Consider the following 20,498-nt stretch of genomic DNA (forward strand, 5'->3'; position numbering starts at 1 on the left):
TGAAAAAACCTTCGGGAGGGTCAATTTGAACGCCCCACCCGAGGCCATATTAACCAAAAAAAATGTGCTGAGTGGAGTACTTTTACTTAATCTTATTTTATATCTATTAAACTTTGGGCACATGTGGTATTGTCTTCAAGGGCCCCACATAAACTACGATAAAGGACCTGTATGCACGGTCAGTATACTTATTACAGATTATGTAGGGTCGCTCGACTGTTGAAGTCCGGTAGATGTACGTACGTTACATTACACGATTAAGCAACTAAGGAGAATCCACCACAACCAACCACTATGAATCAAAGTATGCTGTATCAAAAGCGGTTGTGAAGTATGTACTTGTGGTTTCAAGTACAACACAGTGCTGTCTAAGTTAAAACATGCAGGGATCTGTTATTTTGACTGAATGATAAACCAAGTGGCTTTATGCATTCCAATTCCACGGCTCCAATCATTGGAGTTACATCTTTTAAAAGTATCTGGTAGCCCCTCGGCCAGCTAGCCGGACCATCCAGCCGTTTCCGGCGGCTAACCCACCGATTGGTGCCTAACCACCTGGTGATCTAGCCGGAGACCAGCCTTGTCCTTTCACAGCATGTAGAGTCATTTGCGTAGTGCTTAGCCACTGGCTGTTTAACTTTGAACAGTAGCTGTGCTCGGAGACGTATCTAGTTGCCTAGCCGCGCATCTGTTGTTTTCGGCAGAATTTGAGCTATTCTTCCGTGAATCCCGCCATGAAACCGGTTGGTAAGTTGTGTTCATTCCCAGCAGAAAGTTGTTTTTTACGCTAAAGTATTGGGTAATACGAATCCTTCCTCTAAGCCATTCTCCACTGGCTCCCAGCAGCCTGTTCTCTCTGTAGAACTCACCGAGGTTTGTTCGGTACGGGTGGTTACCTTTGTACAGCGGGCGGCAGAAGGTGAAGTCGTTGGACTCGGTGAAGCCGGGTGCGCAGCGGCACGTGCTGGGCTTGTCCGGGTGCTGGGCGCACTGGGCGTGCGCGATCAAGCCGCACTCGGTGGGCAGCTGGCAGCGGCTGCCTAGCTCTGCCAGTCACAGGCGACGACCACTCACAATCGTGCTATACTTGTGGAGAGAGTCGAACACTGGTAGTCCAGACCGTCCACACCAGACCAGACCGTCCAGACCGTCCGGACAGACCGTCAGATCGTCGGCAACGGAACACGTCCGCCTGGTGTGGCACGGACCGACATGTGCCCAGCGGACAACGTACAGGCTCTGAACAAATTAGGGCAAAGTTTTCGGGCAAATGGAATAGAAAGCTCTGGGGACGAGGCTGCGTTGGTCGTGAGGGATGACAGTCGCGTGCTCGAGTTCTTTGAAGGCTCGATGTCGGTGGATGTCGTCAGTCGTGTGGCCTTCAGCTCAGCGGTTAACAAACATGCAATCGTGTAATGGTCATGTGTCCAAAAACAGATTAGCCTCGCAGCCGAAGCACCGCTTCGTTGCAAGAGAAGAACGCACTATACCGCATAAATCATCGGCATGAAATGATGGACCGCGATGGATACATCGCTTGCACGTACTGTCATTTTCATTCAAGTCTTTTGTGGCAAGCTAAGCATATGACTGTTAAAAATCAGAGCAAATATTCGCTTTGCTGTAGCAAAGTCGGGTACTCTTAGTGTCACGATCGGTTGCTGAGTGTATTCCATGCTTCATATCAAACGCTCATACGGTGGTTTATTTTGGGTGTAATACATTTTTCACGGCAAGAGAACCCTGTGCGACGTACTTAACGTTGGATCCTCAGACCATCACTGTGGCCTTTGGGTACGGGCGATCAGAATCGCCATTCAGCTAGCCAAGATGATGAAATAGCAAGCACGTTTATACATATTCCTTGACCAGCGCATGAGCGAGAGTGTTAGTCAAACAAGAGCAGCCACTTACTTGCAGCAGATCTCAAACATTTTGCTCCCACTAGGCTAGCGCCGTTCGGACACTGACATCTGCCAATAACTCGTGGAATGATGAACTTGCAATGGCTTCCTTTTGTCCCAAGGTGACACTGGTCCTGCGTGTGGCAGGTCTCGTTCAGTTTTGCCGCTGAAACAAGAATGAATTATTTGACTCGAAGGGTGTCTTGCCCTAGTTGCATAGGAGCATATTGATCTGAACACTTGTGAAGAATGCAGATCGCAGCGCTTAATCGCACGGCCTCATTGTTCCTTATTGTCTGATAGCTAACAGATATATGTTCCAGTCAAATGCATGCATCACATGTGCAAATGATGTGGGCTCAGAGGCTATCCGTCTGTTGACCGACGCCTGCAGCCTAGGGCAGCGACACCGTGGGAGGCGTGGTGGACGCGTCCCACACGACTTTCAGAGCGAGGGAGACTGTTCCTCACAGTCTCAGATGCCCGAAATAGTCGAACGGATGTAAGCGTGTTCTCGTGAAGCGACTTAATGCACAGGATCTCACACAGGACGCTAAACGTAGTTGACACGACTGTTGGTATGCCGCGGAAATAACGAGCCGAACACACTATGTGACATGACTATTGGTACGCCGCGGAAATAGCGAGCAGAACACACCATGTGACACGACTATTGGTACGCCGCGGAAATAGCGAGCAGAACATATTATGTGACACGACTACGCCGCGGAAATAGCGAGCCAAACATATTATGTAACACGACTACGCTGCGGAAATAGCGAGCAGAACATATTATGTGACACGACTACGCCGCGGGAATAGCGAACCTAACATATTATGCGACACAACTATTGGTACGCCGCGGAAATAGCGAGCCATGATGATTTGCGCATTATGTGTAAGTCATCTCAAAATGTCGCTCCTCGCACTGCAAACGCCAAAATCTGCGGTAGACGTCCCGGTGTTCAACGCCATTCCTACGCTTCTCGGCAGTAGTTCCGCAGGGTCATGGTTCCGGCGATTGTTCCGATTGCATGTCTTTGCGGGGTCACAGGCGCCCCATTGTCAAACTGCCCTCCCCAATGTTTGGTTGGCTCCCGTCATGTGAAATTTGGCCTCCGACAGTCCATCGTGTTTTTAAGTAATAGTTGACTTCTTAAAAAGCATGAGAAATAAGAACGGTTTATATCGTATGCGCCGCTAAAAGGCATGGAGATTCATACACAATTGTATGGAGCTTTGAGCTGAAATGGCGATATTGAAGGTCACTCAGTGCAGTTCGCAGTCCCCATATGTCTCCTGCACGAGGGGCTTCATGAGGTATACAGTATGGTATTTCAAAGACTACCTGAACGTTTCCAGCTCGATGAAGATAAGTGTGAGCGAGCCTCCCCAACATTTCCAGTTCGATGAAGACAGCAGTGCGCGCGTCTCTTCCAATATTTCCAACCCGATAAAGACAACAGTTGGCCCCCTCCCAATATTTCCAGCCCGATGAAAACACCTAGTTCCAGCTGGATTAAAACAGCGTTGCGTGCGTTTCTCCCAATATTTCCAGCTCGATAAAGAGAACGGTGCGCACGTCTCCCCGATATTTCCAGCGAGATGAAGACAACAGTGAGCGCGTTTCCCCAATATTTCCAGCTCGATAAAGAGAGCAGTGCGCACGTCTCCCCCAATATTTCCAGCTCGATGAAGACAAGAGTGAGCATGTCTCCCCAATATTCCCAGCTCGATGAAGACAACAGTGAACACGTCTCCCTCAATATTCCAGCTCGATGAAGACGACAGTGAGCACATCTGTTTCAAGTCGCGAGCTCTGCGGCTGGCGTCGGCAAACTCAGCCGGCGGCAGTCTTGGTTGACAGTGACGAAGGCACCATTTAGCAGGCTAACAAGGTAGCCGCAACGCCAGTGTGAATAATGGCGTAGATCGTCACCAACATTCTTCGCACGACAGTTACAAGATGTGTTTATGGTGGTCTGTGATATGCTATGGATGAATGACACGCCAGCTGCAAGTTTTCGATGTCATCACCAAAAATATCAATCACCAGGACCAAAAAGCGTCATTTTGGGCCGAAAAGCTTTAGCTTTTAGCTTTATTTCAGGACGTCTGATTACCATTGATGCATTCCCTTCTAAGCAGTCAAAAAAAAAAAAAACACGACACAAGCGTTAACCTAAGTTAAGGTTTGGAAACATCCAGAAACATTGAAAATGGCCAACCAATGGGCTCTAGGCTCCGAAGCTCCCATGGCCACAGTAGACGGCCCTGTCTGACCGAAACAGGGTCATGGCAGGTGTAACGTACGTGCGAGGCAGGCGTGCCGTTTGTATGTGGAGAAGCCCAGACTGCAGCGGCAGGCGCCGCGGATGCAGGCGGTGTTCTTGACACGCGACCGGCACTGGGCGTCCTCCACGCAGGGGAAGCCCAGCAGAGACGCTGTGGGAGTACACGTACGGTTAAGGCCCAGCTAACGGCCGGCTGGCCATGTCGTGACCTTAGGACGAAGTCGGCACAGTAAGCAAGTCCGATACGCTATGAGCTTTGGTTAACACGTCAAGCAGTCAGTCAAGTGCAGATCCGACAAAAGGTCTCCGTGACACGTATCTGCGAAATGTACTTGATCGAAACAATATAACATGCGCATAACCGTGTGTTGAATGCAGCCCGAACATGTTGAGACTTTACTTTCAGATTCTCTCCCCCAACGCTCCATATGCATCAGCCTCTGCAACCAGCCAACTCTGGGTGTTCTTTGCCCAACTCGTTGTTCTCTACTTCTCCCAAATGAATGTAGCCAGAGTCAGATTATCCATTGCCTCAAAATGAGCAGGACATTTCGATATTTTTCTGATGAGTTGGTCTTGCGGATGCGCACTTAACAGCTTTGGGTTATTCAGCTTTTGGTTATTCAGCTTTTGGTTATTCAGCTTTTGGTTATTCAGCCTTCGTCTCAGCCTGTGCCCCATAAAACGGAAATTTATTGTGCCTTAGGATAACATCAAAATTTTACGATTTTTGCTGGAGCTAATAAGTGACGCCGTTTTGCTTTCTAAAGCGACTTCCCACGCTGGCGACCGATTGGAACCCGACATATATTGGCACACGCTAAGAGACGTAAGCATGACAAACCAGGGCCACTGCTGTTGGCCACTGCCGCAAGACGCCTCTCCCTGCACGCCCAGCTACGGTTTGCAACGTACGCGGCAGGCAGGCTGTGTTGTTCAACTGCACGTAGAATCTTTCGCAGACGCAGCGGCGCCGCCAGCAGCGACTGTTGGCCACGTCTGCACAGTTGCTGTCTCGCAGGCACGGCCGCCCGAGTTCGGCGGCGGCCGCGGTCACTGTCAGCAGCAGAATAACCTGGAACACGGCGGGCCGTCAGCACCAACTTGACCTGGAACACGGCAGGCCGTCAGCAGCAGCACGACCTGGAACACGGCAGGCCGTCAGCGCCAGCTCGACCTGGAACACAGCAAGTCTGTCAGTACCAGCTCGACCTGGAACACGGCAGGCTGTCAGCACCAGCTCGACCTGGAACACAGCAGGCCGTCACCAGCAGCACGACCTGGAGCACGGCAGGCCGTCAGCACCAGCTCGACCTGGGACACAGCAAGTCTGTCAGCTCCAGCTCGACCTGGAATACGGCAGGTCGTCAGCAGCAGAGCAACCTGGAACACAGCAGGCCGTCAGCAGCAGCACGACCTGGAACACAGCAGGCTGCAGCCCACTGGCACATGGATGTAGGGACAGGTGTGCCATGGGGAAGGTCATGCCTCTTCCTTTTGGTTGACAACAATCCTACGTCGATACATGTAAATAATGGTTTATGTCACTCAGGAGAACTTTCAAACTGCTTGTTCCCACGCGTGCACGACCTTTTAGTTGCCGGTGGCTGCTCTGTAGGCATGCGACCCCATCCCCACAGCACAAGCAGGTACTTTTTGAGCCGCCTCACAGCTCAGAGGCTTTAAGTCGTGTAGCGAGGATTGTAGCGCGACGGGAGTGTTTGTTGGTCAGATCCTAACATCCTTTGACATTTTTAACATCCTTTGATTAATGACAGCAACGCACAGAGAAGGCGAGATGAAAAGCTGCGTCAGTTGTTAAGTGCATTAGCGAGGAACATTATTAACAGAGATAAGACAGCAGTAATAGCCTTCTTCCTCGAAGAAAAAATCAGAGAAGTGGAGATATAGATGCGTTGATATTTCGACAATATGGCTGTATCAAAACAAATGCCAGAAGTGCTATTATTCTTCTGCTATTCGTTTGATAACGGCATGTTGCCAAAATGTCAACACATACTTTTATTCCTCTGGGTTTTCTCCGAGGAATAAGGCTGATACCACTGTTTTATCGAGATGAAAAAGCAAAAAGCATATCCTCATTCTAAATGCAGCATGCCACTTTTTGTACTTTTTACTGATTGCTAGATAAGATGCGTACAATTTGACCACTGATAACAGTTTTCTTGAAATCCCTCCGAACAGCTCAGACTTTCTATTTTAAGCAGCCATTCCTGGGGGAGAAACCTGATTGGATTTCCTGCGCATCACCATGAATTTCATACATTTTATTTACCTTGCTTTTCCCAGCGCGTATGTTATGTAATGCTTGCATCACACAAGCTTGACAAAGTGCTTATGCAATAAATGCTATGAAAGCCTGAAACATCATCTTATACTAAAAATAAACGAACATGAAGTTATGATTCCGAAAATTATACGAAACGTTATGCTGCGACTTTTATTTTTCTCCTATGGTGTTTACTTCAATAACTCTTTCCGACGTGCACTTAGGCTTTGGGAATGGAAGTATGACATGGTCTAAAGTGATGCACTGATGCATGGCGTAAACCAATGTGCTTCTTGATAACAGCCTCTTGCCACCAGCTGAGTCATTACAAATGTTCTTTCATTCGCACCAGTGGAGGTGCTTCGGCGGTTTTCATGACGATGGCAGTCACGGCAGTAGGAAAAAAGCGTAGTGCTGTTACTAAGCGTTGACAGCGTAATTTGGACTCGAAAATAATGAGATTTGATGTCCTTAACATGCCTTGACGGTGCTGCAGCGGCACGATCCCATACCTTTATTAAACGTAACTGGTCCTGAGGTTTCAGTACAATATGTTTTGACATATGCCCCAAAGGTGAGACACTCCCTTTAAAAAAGTACCTAAGGTGCAGCTTGGGCGCAAGATGACCACAGTAGTCGACGCGCCCTAAAACTCCAATTAACAACAATTAAGGTGCAGTTTATCAGTTCATTCTGAGAACCAACGCTCAGAGAAGCAACGCATCGACGGCTCAGCATCCGAGCAACCTGTTCACTTGGCCCTTGACGTCGGCGTCTGCTGGCTGCACGCCGTCGTGTCGTCACTTTCCAGCGATCTGTTTGGCTGTCTAGCTTAGTTGTACAAAGATACGCACAGAACGGTGCCCGTGAACCTTCCACTGCGCAAACCTTGCTTCACGTGGCAGTATGCGCCCCCTCTAGCAAGAGCTCCCAGCTGGTGGCGCCTGCCGTGTGATCGGCCCGCTGCTGTTGACCAGTGCCGGCCACAGTGGGTGAATGCCCGCTTTGTCGGCAGAGCTTGCGGCAGTCCGGCCGGCACCGCTTCCGTTCCGCCCACCGGGAACCTTCCGGACAGCCGCCGGTCGTAACTGCACGCTCCAGCGCCACCGACCGATACCGCCCCGCCCCGCCCGGGCTCGGGCGACAGCTCGTCACGCATGCGTCCACAGCGTGTCGCGGAGTCCGTAATGTCCGATGGCGTCCGTCGCGTGCGACGGCGCTCCAGTCACGCGGGGCGCCAGGCGTCGGCAGACTCGCACCACCCCACCCGAAGCCGCTTCACTCGTGCTACAATCCACCTCTGAGCTTTAAAATCGCGTGGCTGTGTGACGCAAGTGAAAGGTGCGGTGTTAAAACCAATGTCAGCAGTTAATCTTCCACTGCACAGAACAGTGCCGCTCAGTGCAGACGTGAACATGATAAATAACACTACGGCATATATTTTGGGCTCAGTACGTGCCTGATACATCAAAGGGACCGAGCTTCGTGCGCGTGTTAATATCTTACGGTCGAAAAGTATGTGAACGTGTTTTGATGTTATATTTCTGGTAACAATAAACCATACGCGAGGCGGCATTTTTGTCATGCACTGTAACAGTTTCAGAAAATTAGGTGGCATTCAAATGCTTACGTTAGTATGCTGACAATGGTTTGAAAGAGCTCTTCACTATTGTGGGCACTTCACGGAGACAAATAGCTATATTTCTGCGCGAGCACTGAAAAGGCGCGTGGCGTTCATTGTGAATCATCAAAAGCTTTAACCTTTTTCAGAAGGTTCTGCTAGTGAAGGGCACATACTGTTCGTTCTTGTAAGGTCGCCTCCAATGATAAACCGTGTTCGGAACGGTGCCGACCATCACAAGGGAGGAGAACCTTCCTCGCACAAAATCATCGATCAAGGTGGACGGATGAATCGTGAAATATCTGCCTATACTTATTGCTCTTTTACATGGTATCTTGGAAGAACTGACAGTTGTTATCTAATTTTACTTATACCAGGACGAACAGGAAATCTTTAGTCCAGAATGCATCTTATTATCCGCAATCAGGCCCAAACACACCACAGGGGCACTTTTGCACTTTGTTTTCGGTCCTAACAAAGTGAGGCGAGGCAGGGAAGATCCAGGAGAACATTCCGTAACTCTCAACGCAGCATACTAAGGACCCCGTTTCATTTGCCCTTATCCATGATATCTCAACAATCATACTTATGTCTGCAGATGTATTCATTTTATGGGACAATGGAAGCCATTTGCGCCAAAACGGGTCTCAGCATGCGCGAATTTTAGGGTATGCGAGTCTCGCGGCGAAACGAAGCGGCGGAAAAAGTTGACTTACAACTTAATAAACATTTATGGAACCAAGATTCAATGCAAGAACGCGTGCTGGCGGCTCGCGGAAGAAAGCTCTGTTTTCTGTTGTGACATGTCTGTTGACCTCGGTGTCTTTGCAGATTTTGAGAACATCCCTAATGCTTGGAAAAGGATGATGAGTGCTATATATTACTGGTAAGTGGAAACGCTATGAATGATGGCCAGAGTTAAGCGAGAGGGACTTCCACGATCATTACGTGAAATCTCTTATTTCGTTCCTCGGTTCCAAAGCGCACATGTCTTGCCAACTTGCCGGGCGATGCCTGTCATCCCTCCCGCAAGCCTCAGGGGAGGGGAGGGGCAGCACAGAGCCGGATCAAGGGATCCTGGTTTTCTACAATATGTATTAAGATCGAGCTTGTTTTATGGTTTTTACAAGATGTTAGGTTGTGTCCTCATCAAGACGACATCCCATACATCATGCGTCAAGTGTTAATTACAGGAAGAACAACGATGCCCCCCCCCCCCCCAACTCCTTTTTTCCGAGTCGACCTCTGTGGAACTTCTGACGAAACATTTACGAATGGAATGTACCTGAGATGGTTGGCTTACATCCGAGTTTTCTCCGTCAAATTGTGCCTAGCAGCATTTTCAAATTGGATGATTCCATGGGCAACCAAAATATGCCCTGTTAAATATATCGGCTTTCCAACTTCATCCAGTGAAGATTGCAGACAGGTAACGCGTTGTTCTCCATGCAGTGTGGGCCCACTGTATGTCTAAGCCCCAGTATTAATACTGCGTCGCCAAAGGCAACGTAAATACATTTCGGACATAACGTACCAAAAAGCAATTGCAGCGTAATGATCGAGTGGTTAGTAAGAAGAAAAAGACTTAAAGAATCAGGAGGAGATCCCATAACTCTTAACGTGACGCACCGATAATCTGTTTTCGATTGGTCAAATTCTTTAAATCTAATTAACATTTAAAATTTAGAATTTCTTAAAACTTGATCAAATCTAATAAATATATTCTCGTTTAATCTTACATTAGCAGGTTTTGCTGGTTTTCTTGCAATAACAGAGTTACGTTAGTTGATGAGTGCGTTCGTGAGAAACATCATACAACTAAATAAGACAGTACTTATAGGATTCTTCCTCGTAGGATAACCTGGAGAATCGAGAGATAGACGCATGGTAGAAAATACATCTATCTCTAATATGCCTTAGCAATAACGGCGTTCCAGATTTCGGATGAAAGGAGTTATATATTATCAGTGCGCGGTAATACTGCACAACCTTAAGAGCCTCATCATGTCTATTCAAGCTACTAGCTTGCCTAAAGTGAAGATGAGGCTGCCACTCTGCACGCGTGGCCCTCACTCGTCATTCATTTTGAGCACAAATGCACTGGAAGAGGTCTAGTACCAAACATGTTCTTCACAACACCACATGCAAGTAAAGAAGGATAATCCCCATCACTTGTCAAATTGATATTCTGCACACAGCGTTATGAAGCAGGCAACACCAAGCAGTCGAGACCGCACGCTCTGTGGCGTGTTTTGACACCATCAATCACCTTCACACGGGTGAACTGACGCCTCAGTTTAGGTGAGCGACACGTTACGACACGTTACACAACGCCATCGCCGTGCCGCGGTCGGTCCATCTCACGCGTATTGTCCGCCCCAGAGTCTTCAGCCGTGTCGCGAGTGGCACAATGCGCCGGCGGCGGCTACGGGGCCGCGGAGCGCGGTGCGTCCGGCGGCCGCCTGGGCGCGAGACAGGCGGCGCCCCGGCCACCCGTGTCACGACATAATAGCGGCGGCGGCGGTCCGCTCCGACCGGCCATTGTGTCAGGCCCGGACCGCAAGTGAAATAAACTATTGTTTAAAACGGCGCCGGCCGAGCGTGGTCCGGTCCGTTTGTCGGAGAGCTGGCGGCCAGGGTCGGCGCCGGCTGGCGCGCCGGCGGCGGCGCAGGGCCCCCCGGCTGACCGGTAGCTCCGCGGTGGTGCGTCGATAGCTCCGCGGTGGTGCGTCGATAGCTCCGCGGTGATGCGTCGATAGCTCCGCGGTGGTGCGTCGATAGCTCCGCGGTGGTGCGTCAATAGCTCCGCGGTCGCGTCCAGCGTTGCATTGCATTGCATTGTGCATTGCATTGGTCGACGCGCGCTGCGTGCCTCATGCGATCCGGGCCTCACACGCTCTGGGCCTCACACGCTCTGGGCCTCACACGCTCCGGGCCTCACACGCTCTGGGCCTCACACGCTCTGGGCCTCACACGATCCGGGCCTTACGCGCTCGGGGCCTCACACGCTCGGGGCCTCACACGCTCTGGGCCTCACACGATCCGGGCCTTACGCGCTCGGGGCCTTACACGCTCCGGGGCCCACACACCCCGGACCTCACACGCTCCGGACCTCACACGCTCGGGGCCTCACACGCTCTGGGCCTCACACGATCCGGGCCTTACGCGCTCGGGGCCTTACACGCTCCGGGGCCCACACACCCCCGGACCTCACACGCTCCGGACCTCACACGCTCGGGGCCTCACACACCCCGGGCCTCACACGCTCCGGGCCTCACGCGTTCTGGGCCTCACACGCTTTGCTCAGGTATTTCCTAGATTTCGACGGCGAATAGGAACAAGGCAGACTGCAGCACTGGCTCGTATGAGATGAATTCTGTGATCGTGACTGATGAACTGTGACACATTCGCTGGATCACCTGACCGGGATCTTCGGGATGCCACATCGCTGTACTTCATTCCTTACAGCCGGGCGAATTGCCCCATACATGAATATAATATGCTTAGAATGTACATATATGTAATTGTGCGAGTGAATACGACAGCTGGCAAAAGATATCCGCATTTTTCCTCCTGGTGTCCTACGACGCGACCCAATTATGTTAACGTGAGTGCAGCAATGCTTCACTTTGCTTTCGCAGCATGTAAAAATAAGACAGATTATTCGCCTTGTCGCTGGGGCTGCACATGAACAGCACAATGACGATATTTTCAGCACCTTTAAGTGGCTACACCGCATGCCTGGCAAATACGTGTCACGGCCAACCGCAGAAGGTGCCGTCGTGCCGGCAATCATGGGTTTTTACGCCTCGAGCGAGCGTGTCGCCAGCCCCAGCTGCCTGCTTTCGTGATGAGGATACAGCGACCATCTCAGAAACACAGACAGAACGTGCCGCGACCCTGCTCAGAGGCTTGGAAACAAGATGAAATGCGACGAGCTCAGACTTAAAGGACGGTGCAAGAGGGCCTTGTGACAAGCTCAGAGGCCCGGGCATAGGTCACCGTGACCTTCCCCGGGGCGTAGGCGGAGGTTAAGGCGCCATATGATTGAGCTAACGACCAACTCAAATAACTGGACGGTACAGGGTGTAGCAGACCGACCAAGGTACGTCAGAAGAGGGGAGCGTGACGGACGCAGGGACATGGCCGAGGAATCATGTGATCAGCCTGCAGGGATGTGCTTATAGAGCCGCGTGATTATTGATGAGGTAAACATGGTGATGTGGGTGTCACATCAGCTTCAGCTTTCAATAAAATGGCCATAGGACCATATCACCATAAAATTCATATTTATGCGCCGGAGGATATTCGCCCCGGGCGCCTAGCCACACCAACTTTTCTGATCATCCTCCGTGGCGTGGATGCGACCGCCTCATGCAGGTGGATCAGGCGCGCAGTGATCAGCCTGGGCACTTAGGCGTGGATGACATGGTATGGGTGGGGTCACTGACCTAGGCATGTGGGCAGCCAGCCAGATTGTCCACAGCTCGGAGACGGGTGTTCGGTGTGATAATCTGTGACGACAGCAAGGTGCGATGTGACCCATCTGCTGCGTGACTGGGGCGAAGTCACGTGACTGGGTTGAAGGATGATGGTGGGATCAGGCTTGCGCCTCGCTATGCGAAACCAAGTCATCATTTAGTGTACGGTGCTTGGATCAGACATGTCTTAAAATGTTGGCATGACACGTTGGGGCCATAATCGGAGCGTGTCCGTCCCGCCTCCGCGGAGCATCGCTTAACACACACAAAGGACGGAGACAGACACGGTGCGCAGCGTGATAACCGAGCGAACTCAGCCTGCCACAACCACGCTTGGCGACCATGCGTCCGCTCCGTAAATTCGGCAGCAGACGCGGCGCGGCTTCACCAGCGCGTCCGCACGCGGGGGCCCGTGGCCCACAGGCGGCCGTCCGCAGCGGCACCGCGCCGCCGGCGCCGCCGGTCAGCCGCGCACAATGGGCGCTGATTGCGGCGCGTCGCGGCCGATCGCGGCGCTCGCCCCTCGTCTGCGGCGCGCGCCGCCGGTAACGGTGCGCCCACGCGGCATCCGCTTGGTCGGCATCGAGGCGCTCGAAGCTGTGCGCCGGGCCCGACGTCACAGCAACGCGGGAGCGCTGGACACGGTAGGGTCGAGGCCCGACATCACAGCGACGCCGGAGCGCTGGACACGGCAGGGTCGAGGCCCGACGTCACAGCGACGCGGGAGCGCTGGACACGGTAGGGTCGAGGCCCGACGTCACAGCGGCGCGGGGGCGCTGGGGCACGGCAGAGTCGGGGCCCGACGTCACAGCGGCGCGGGAGCGCTGGACACGGCAGGATCGAGGCCCGACGTCACAAACGGCGCGGGAGCGCTGGACACGGCAAGACAGGCCAACCAAACGGCCGCAACCGTTTGGCGTGGGTTGCATGGGGCGGTGCTCGCACTATGGGGCTATACGTGGATTAAGGCCACTGTGATTTTCGGGATTGATAGAATACCGCGATTCGACCACTTCGAATAATTAGGTAGGTCTGGATGCGGAGTGGGGGGGGGGGGGAGGGGCAAGCGACAAGATGGCCAGTCATGTCCGCCCCCAGTGAGGCACCGCCTCCGCATGTATGCAGGAGCTTCTCGACCGTTTCGCCAGCCAGCGGCGTGTACACAGACCCGGCCGTTTTTCCGTAAACCTGTCTCCAGTCGGCGGTGCAAACAGCGTTCGGTGAATTCAAGGCCAGTAGAGGTCGTTTACACCTGGGTCAGGGCGGCGTCTCGGAGGCCCATCTGCATAGGCGCGAGCGAGCGGTCGGGTCGACCGCCGCCGCCGCGTCCGCTTCCCTGGGCTGGCGCCGAGTGAGTGACCCATTCATGATGGAGATCCCGGAGAGTGCTGGCGGCGGCCGAACAGCCCGAGCAGCGCTGCGCGCAGCCTCTCCAGAGAAGACTAGCTGCAGAGCTGTGCGGCTCATTGGTCTAGCATGGCTGGGTTCGATGCCCTTGGGTTTCGCGATTGTTTAATGGGAGACTTCTTTTGAATTTTAGAAGCTGATATGCTTTGCAGGGGCGTTCAGGAGGTTTTTCATCAATCCACCGACCACTGCTTCACAACGTCATTGCGACCACGCCTCAAAACGAGCAGCCTTCTTGTCGTATTATGCGAAAGGTTCTGAAGGAAGCGGAAGTTCGTAGCGTTCTTTGCAATGCTGAATAACGGTTTAATCTTATGGGAGCTGAAGATGCGCGTCTCCGTGCCTCCGCGCCGTCAGCGGGTCAACAAGTCAGTCACAAGGCACCGGCAGGCGCTGGTCATCACGAAATTTGGCGAAATGCGTCCTGTTCAGAGAGCTGTTGTGGAAGGCGTTGCTGGGCAATTCAGCGGCAACTACAAAAGCAAGGGTGTCCAATCATTGAAATATGTAATGTAAAGGAATGTGCTGACAGCTATTTTTAATACATAACACAGCCTTTTTAAACTTGATACCTCACTCGAAACGTCCGGTATACAGGGTAGGACATAACTCATCATTCAGCGATATGTAGCATACACTCTAAGAAAAGACTATGGAGCTTAGTGCTTTTACGATTGCATACTTTACTTTAAACACAGAGATAGTAGAAATCCGCGGGAATATGATTGGGAAACAGGATGTTGTGATTTTATTTTTGCATACCGTGTACGCAACGCTGGAAAAAGCTACACTGTCTGAAGAGCTCCACATGGTGTATTATAAACAAACACCCAAAGTTACCTCCCAAACTTAAGTTTGCAGATGGTGGGGATTTGCGAACCAGAACTGTGTAAGACGGTTCAAAAGCTATCGGGAAAGTTCACTTAATGGTATCGAAAAGTTCTGTGATGGGCGGAAAGACAACCCTCCCAGCAGTTCTATTTGGCAGTTTTATATCTCGTATAATCATTTCGTGTATACCTGTCACCTGTCAAAAGCACAACTTGAGAATAAGGAACGGTTCTCTGGAAAGATATAATGCGAAAGTGGAACACGTGTTGATCTGATGATGCTCCCCCTGTGACGTTCAAACTATACGTTAGAAGATAGGGAGCGTGAGGATTTGTGTGGATGAGTGTGAGGACACGAGATATTTTGTATGATGCATTACGAAAGATAATCAGCTGAGTAGCAGCAAAGTAGACTAGTAGCATGTATGTTGTGGATGGAAGAGGAGTGTAGTGGTTCAGGTGGGTATATGTGGATGTAATATGTCAGTCCGCAATGTGGAAGTAGTTTTCGTGAGAATGCCGCTAGTGAGAACCCGAAAATAGTTTAACAATTCCGGCGATTACACTTCCGTGAGTGGGAATCACAGTTGGCCAGAGCCTGCGTTGTGCTGCTTGGAGCAAGAGTCGAAACCAACCCAGCGCAATGCAACTCGAAGAATCGCTTCCGTGAAACCAAAAGGAAAGACTAGTTTGAAACAACAAGTTGTGTTAGGCTATCTGTCCTGGAAACGACTGCAATACAGATTGTACGGCTCGACCACAAACGTCACAGGCATTACTTGATGGTGAAATCAAAACGGCCGAGGCCACTAGATGCGTTTTCACTCTAGTCCAAATGGCTAGGCCGCAGCCTATTTGGCAATGGGGGGAGGGGGGGGGGGGGGGGGCTGCGCAGTACGCGGCGCACAACGCCGGCGCCGCCGTCACTGCCTCAGTTTGCATCAGGTCACTGACATGCGGGGGCGCGCTGTGTGCTCGAGCCGTGTGTGTGCTCAGACCGGTTTGTTCAGCGGTAGGGCCGACAGCAGGGGTGGCCCGAAGCCGTCACTCGCGCGGTCCGGGTCTGTGAGCGGCCCGGCACGTAGAAGACGCCCCGCTTCGGTGACGGTGCCCAGCAGCGTGACACGGAGCGGGCGGCTACGGCACACTACCGGGCCAGGTTGACGCTGGCAGCTGCTGCCCAGACGCGTCGCCGCGCATCTGGTCTCGAATGGCCTCTCAACGTTGTTAGAGGCTATGGGGCTGTCCAGCGGTGAAAAAGTGCATTTTCTGTCATCGATGAAATTTAGAACCGTCATGAATTTTCACCGGCGGTCAAATCTTTCAGAAGCCGTTGAAATATATCTTCAAATGCGATAAACCATAAAAAGCAAAGAAAAATTAAATGCAACGCGGCATAACCATGAAATATATGTGTTCCGGGGGTCCATTTGCACTAAAGTTTCATTGACTGGCCATCAACCACTGAATGAAGGTTGAGACCTTCCTATAACAGAATTATCAGAAAAAGGTACACTTAACATAACCAGCCCCTGGATGCCGATTTCTGACAAGGGTTGTGGGGGGGTGGGCAGATCCGTGGAAGTCGTCATAAGGGACAGGGCCTTTTTCGGACTTTGTGCCTACTGTTCTGGTTATCTCGCACGCAAACGCACACACGCACGTCCACGCACACACACACACACACACACACACACACACACACACACACACACACACACACACACACACACACACACACACACACACACACCACACACACACACACACACACACACACACACACACACACACACACACAACACACATATATATATATATATATATATATATATATATATATATATATATATATATTATCACGAACGTAAATCTGATATCGAAATAAGATCGTAAATTTGCATTTACAGCGATATGTTTTTTGTCTCAGAATACTCGACTTTGTCCAGAATCGAGTAGGGGAAGAATGACGTAACCCAGTTCTGTCCATGCGCGTTCGCTAGTCCCACCAAAGAAACCGACGGCCGGCGTTGCAGTCTCTGGAGGCCGGGCGGCTTCAGTTCCGCATTTTACACCAAATGGTGGTGAACGGGCGGACGAAAACGACAAAGTTTCTAAAGGAAGTACTTTTGAGCGCCTTAGGATGTCAATATGAGCGCTTGGAATGTGTTCCGAAAGTGCGCTTCACTTGAGCAATTTCTAGATTTATATATAAAAGCATTAGCATTCATAGCACCGCGAACCCCTGCAAGAATTTGATGATAGAACCAGACAAGTAAAGGTAGAATCTACATTGTCGCGTTGCTGTCGCTGTTAATCTCTTCAGAGGATAAGCCCAAAATTTTCCAACTTGAATATACGCGGGATTCCAATTTCTGAGCGGCGCAAATTTATTTGAAAAGACTTTTGGCAGCATTTTTTCACCATGGTTGTTCTCTGGCGTCAGGCACCAACCACTACGTGTTAGCTGCAGTAAACAACGCCGCTCGGTCTCATGGGACTGCAACCCTAACCATTTGTGTTCTTGCTCCTAAGATTCTGAGCACGCAGGCCCAAAAATGTTTCATGCAATTCGCTTCAGATGATGATCGTGAACAAGGATGGACGCCTCGTTCGTGTTTGCCTTTTCATTTTGACCTCATTGTGATTCGTTCTGTTGAACACTAAGGAAGCCCTTTTCCTTTGATTGGCAGGAGAACCAGTGAGTGGACCAATAGGGGACACATTATATTTCCCGGTCAGTGGCTTCAGGCCATTCGGTCACATCGTGGGGTGCCTACCGGCTGTCGTGCCGGTGACAGAGGGGCGGGATCCCCTAGTCGATACGGAAACCTTTAGAGGGATATATCATACATTGGTCGCTTCCTTGACGCCCGGGGGCACTGATCCGGCCATTTGTTCCCAAATAGACACAGGGCCCTCATTGACGGCAAAAGATCGTTTATCGTCGCAGATGTCAAGTAATTGGCATGGAGACTACAGCTCGACGTAACGGGCTACTGGGTGAAGTGGGGCGGAGAGCCCTCCATTCGGTGCCGGGGCCCCGCCTAACAAAGGGCCTTCCGTTATCACGTTGTGGACTCACATCGTTAACCTTTATACCCAATTTCATTGGCAGGGGGTTTCGACCAACGAAAGGAGCCCCTGACTTTCCGGGTCCCGTGCCTGTCTCGCCCAACAGATGTTGCCCAGGCCACTCGAGACCCCCTTGGAAACATTGGGCCCTCTTTTAGGCACTGTGCGTCTCTGACTAACAAAGAAGTCCTCATTGCTTCAAGCGTCCCGAGCAATGCAAATAGCGGGTTTCCATCATGTCCCTGCTTAGGAAATGCCCCCTCCCCCTGTGCTCAGAGCGACACGGGGCCGACTGTTCGGTGTTGTGGTCTATGACCGTAATAGGGACCCCGCATTGTCCCAGGGTATCCCCAATCGGTGCGAGATGCCCTTCTGACTGACATTTGATGGCCCGGCCCCACCTTCGTCCCTCCAACCGGGCACCTGATCATCGGTACCGAGGGACCCTTCGGCTCCTCTGCGGGCCCCACGAACACTGTCCAAGGCCGACTCTGAGCTCCTTGTTAATACCGGACCATTTTCAAGCACCGTGGTCCCCTGACTGACGCAGGAGTCACATTGGCTTAAAAGCACCGACCAAAGCAAATCGTGGATCTCGACCCTGTCTCTGCTTGATAAATGGGCCTTGAGTCCCAGACCTGACCCCGAAGTATAATCCTGTGACGAATCTTTCGCGTGCCAGGGGCGTTAAGACACTGCCATAGTAGCGAGTTTCGCAAAATAGCATCGGTGGGACGATCGGGGAAAATACACTGCCAAATGCCAAATAGTGCCAAATACACTGAAAAATAGGCTACCTCCCGGATCTGACCCAATGTCCTCTCAGTGACGTCATGAGTTAGAGTCCTCCCCAAACAGAAACGGAAAGATGAAGACCTAGGTTTAAGGGAATGTTCCACATTTGTATGAGGTTTTGAACTGAAATAGCCATCTTGAGGACCTTTTGATGCAGTTCACGGTCATGTCCCTTTGAAGACACAAAACGCTCTGGTTCCTGGGTGACACGCCCGCCAAGGTGCGAAAGGTTTATTGGGAGCCTATTTCAAAGTTGCCTCGGCATTAACGACGTCATAGAAATGTCATGCGATCACGGTCATACTACAGGCTGTTTTCTGATTATGGTCAAAACGGCATGGCCACCGGTACATTCGCAAAAGCGATGATGTGGTACGTATGATAGATACAATGAGCGGGAAGACGATTGGCCGTTAGGAAAATTTCGCTGCTGAATGCTTGTCGCGAACGAAAGCGTGAGCGCCTTCGGGTTGTGCGGCACTCGTCAACGAGACATTTTCCTTATTTTTAGGCCACAGGTCCGTGTTATAAAACGAGAACGTCACTGTGTGCAAAAACGTGCGGCACCCAAAAAAATACGGGCACTCTTACGAAACTTATAAAAAAGAAGACTACATATTTCACACATAAATATTCGCTAAATATTTCACACATATCGTGGGACAAATTAAATATCTTGAACAAAACATTGTGTTCCACAAGTACAACCTCTGAGCCGCATTACCATGAACCCCCGTTGGGACTTTGTTTTGAAGAGAGGGTCGCGGTGAAATGCGATGTTATGACTGAACATCTGCGCGGAAATTGCGAGAAAACCTGCAATTTGATAGTCCCGCGATCTGTGCAAGTGTAAATCACACTTATTTAACAAGAGTATAAATAGTGGGCCTGAAATGTGTGTGATCGCTGGTGGTGTTTGCCAGTGATTTGTATTGATCTTGATTGTGATGGGGAGTGTGCGTGCGAGGCTTGTACTTCTGAGAGAGAACATTGTTTTTGTGTTCTTTAAGTCTACTGACTCCCAATAAATGTGATATATCGATACCTGCCTCTACCTTCATGTTTGTGTTTGACATGACAAAGAAATACTGGCAAACTAAAGGAGCGCTAGCGCTTATGTTGGAAGGGTGTAAAAGGCAAGCTGGTACTTCACTATGATATTGCGAGCATTTTAAACCTATTGAGGTATTACAGCACGTCATTGATCCATTGCATGTCATTATATCAACAATTCATTTTGGCAGTAGGGGCTGGTACGTGCATCTGATTTATGGACATGGTCGGTACAGGCTTACATTATACGGCTTTCACAAAATTGTCTTTCCCTAAAGAATTCTGAAAATACAGAGCTGTATTATTACTAACGCATATTGTGCTGTCTTCATAAATTTGGTATGCAGGCTAGCATTCCCCGTGAGTCATCAATGCGATAGTCGTTGCAACTTGCGTGAGATGCTGGGTGCTAGGAAAGGTGGAAAATTGTTGCTGTTGGTGTCTTGGACAGCACTTAATAATATTTTTATCATGAGCCTTGTGTGCACTGGCAGCTTTATCACTTCCTTGTATTTTGCCCATCCAACCATAACCACACGCACTTGTCATATCTCCAGCCTTGTGCAAGGTAAGGATGTTGGCAGTGTCATTTCACCACATGTAAAATTTTCCTGTTGTTTTTTTTTGTAAACCAGCCTGATGGCTGCACCATGTTGCATGACTGTGGAAGTGAAAGATGTGGTTGCATCTTTCTCACCTGCGCTTTCTGGAATCCCGAAGCAGGTTGAGCAAGTGATGCCACTTATTG

At 50.7% G+C, this 20,498-nt stretch overlaps 1 protein-coding gene across 1 annotated transcript in view; it reads right to left on the reverse strand.

The window, feature by feature from the left end:
• LOC119105593 (low-density lipoprotein receptor-related protein 1) overlaps positions 1-20,498 on the reverse strand; it is a gene marked incomplete at its 3' end in the record, with an annotated part of 30,573 nt that overhangs the window by 4,657 nt on the left and 5,418 nt on the right. Inside the window, exons 2-5 of the mRNA XM_037229053.1 lie at positions 5,114-5,273; positions 4,218-4,349; positions 1,915-2,070; positions 897-1,046 (exon numbers count right to left, since the gene is read on the reverse strand). Coding sequence (XP_037084948.1) covers positions 897-1,046; positions 1,915-2,070; positions 4,218-4,349; positions 5,114-5,273 — 598 coding nt within the window. The remainder of the gene's footprint in view (positions 1-896; positions 1,047-1,914; positions 2,071-4,217; positions 4,350-5,113; positions 5,274-20,498) is intronic.

The sequence above is a fragment of the Pollicipes pollicipes genome, unplaced genomic scaffold (assembly GCF_011947565.3).
Source record: "Pollicipes pollicipes isolate AB1234 unplaced genomic scaffold, Ppol_2.1 Scaffold_6138;HRSCAF=7277_pilon_pilon_pilon, whole genome shotgun sequence".
Taxonomy (NCBI): Eukaryota; Metazoa; Arthropoda; class Thecostraca; order Pollicipedomorpha; family Pollicipedidae; genus Pollicipes; species Pollicipes pollicipes.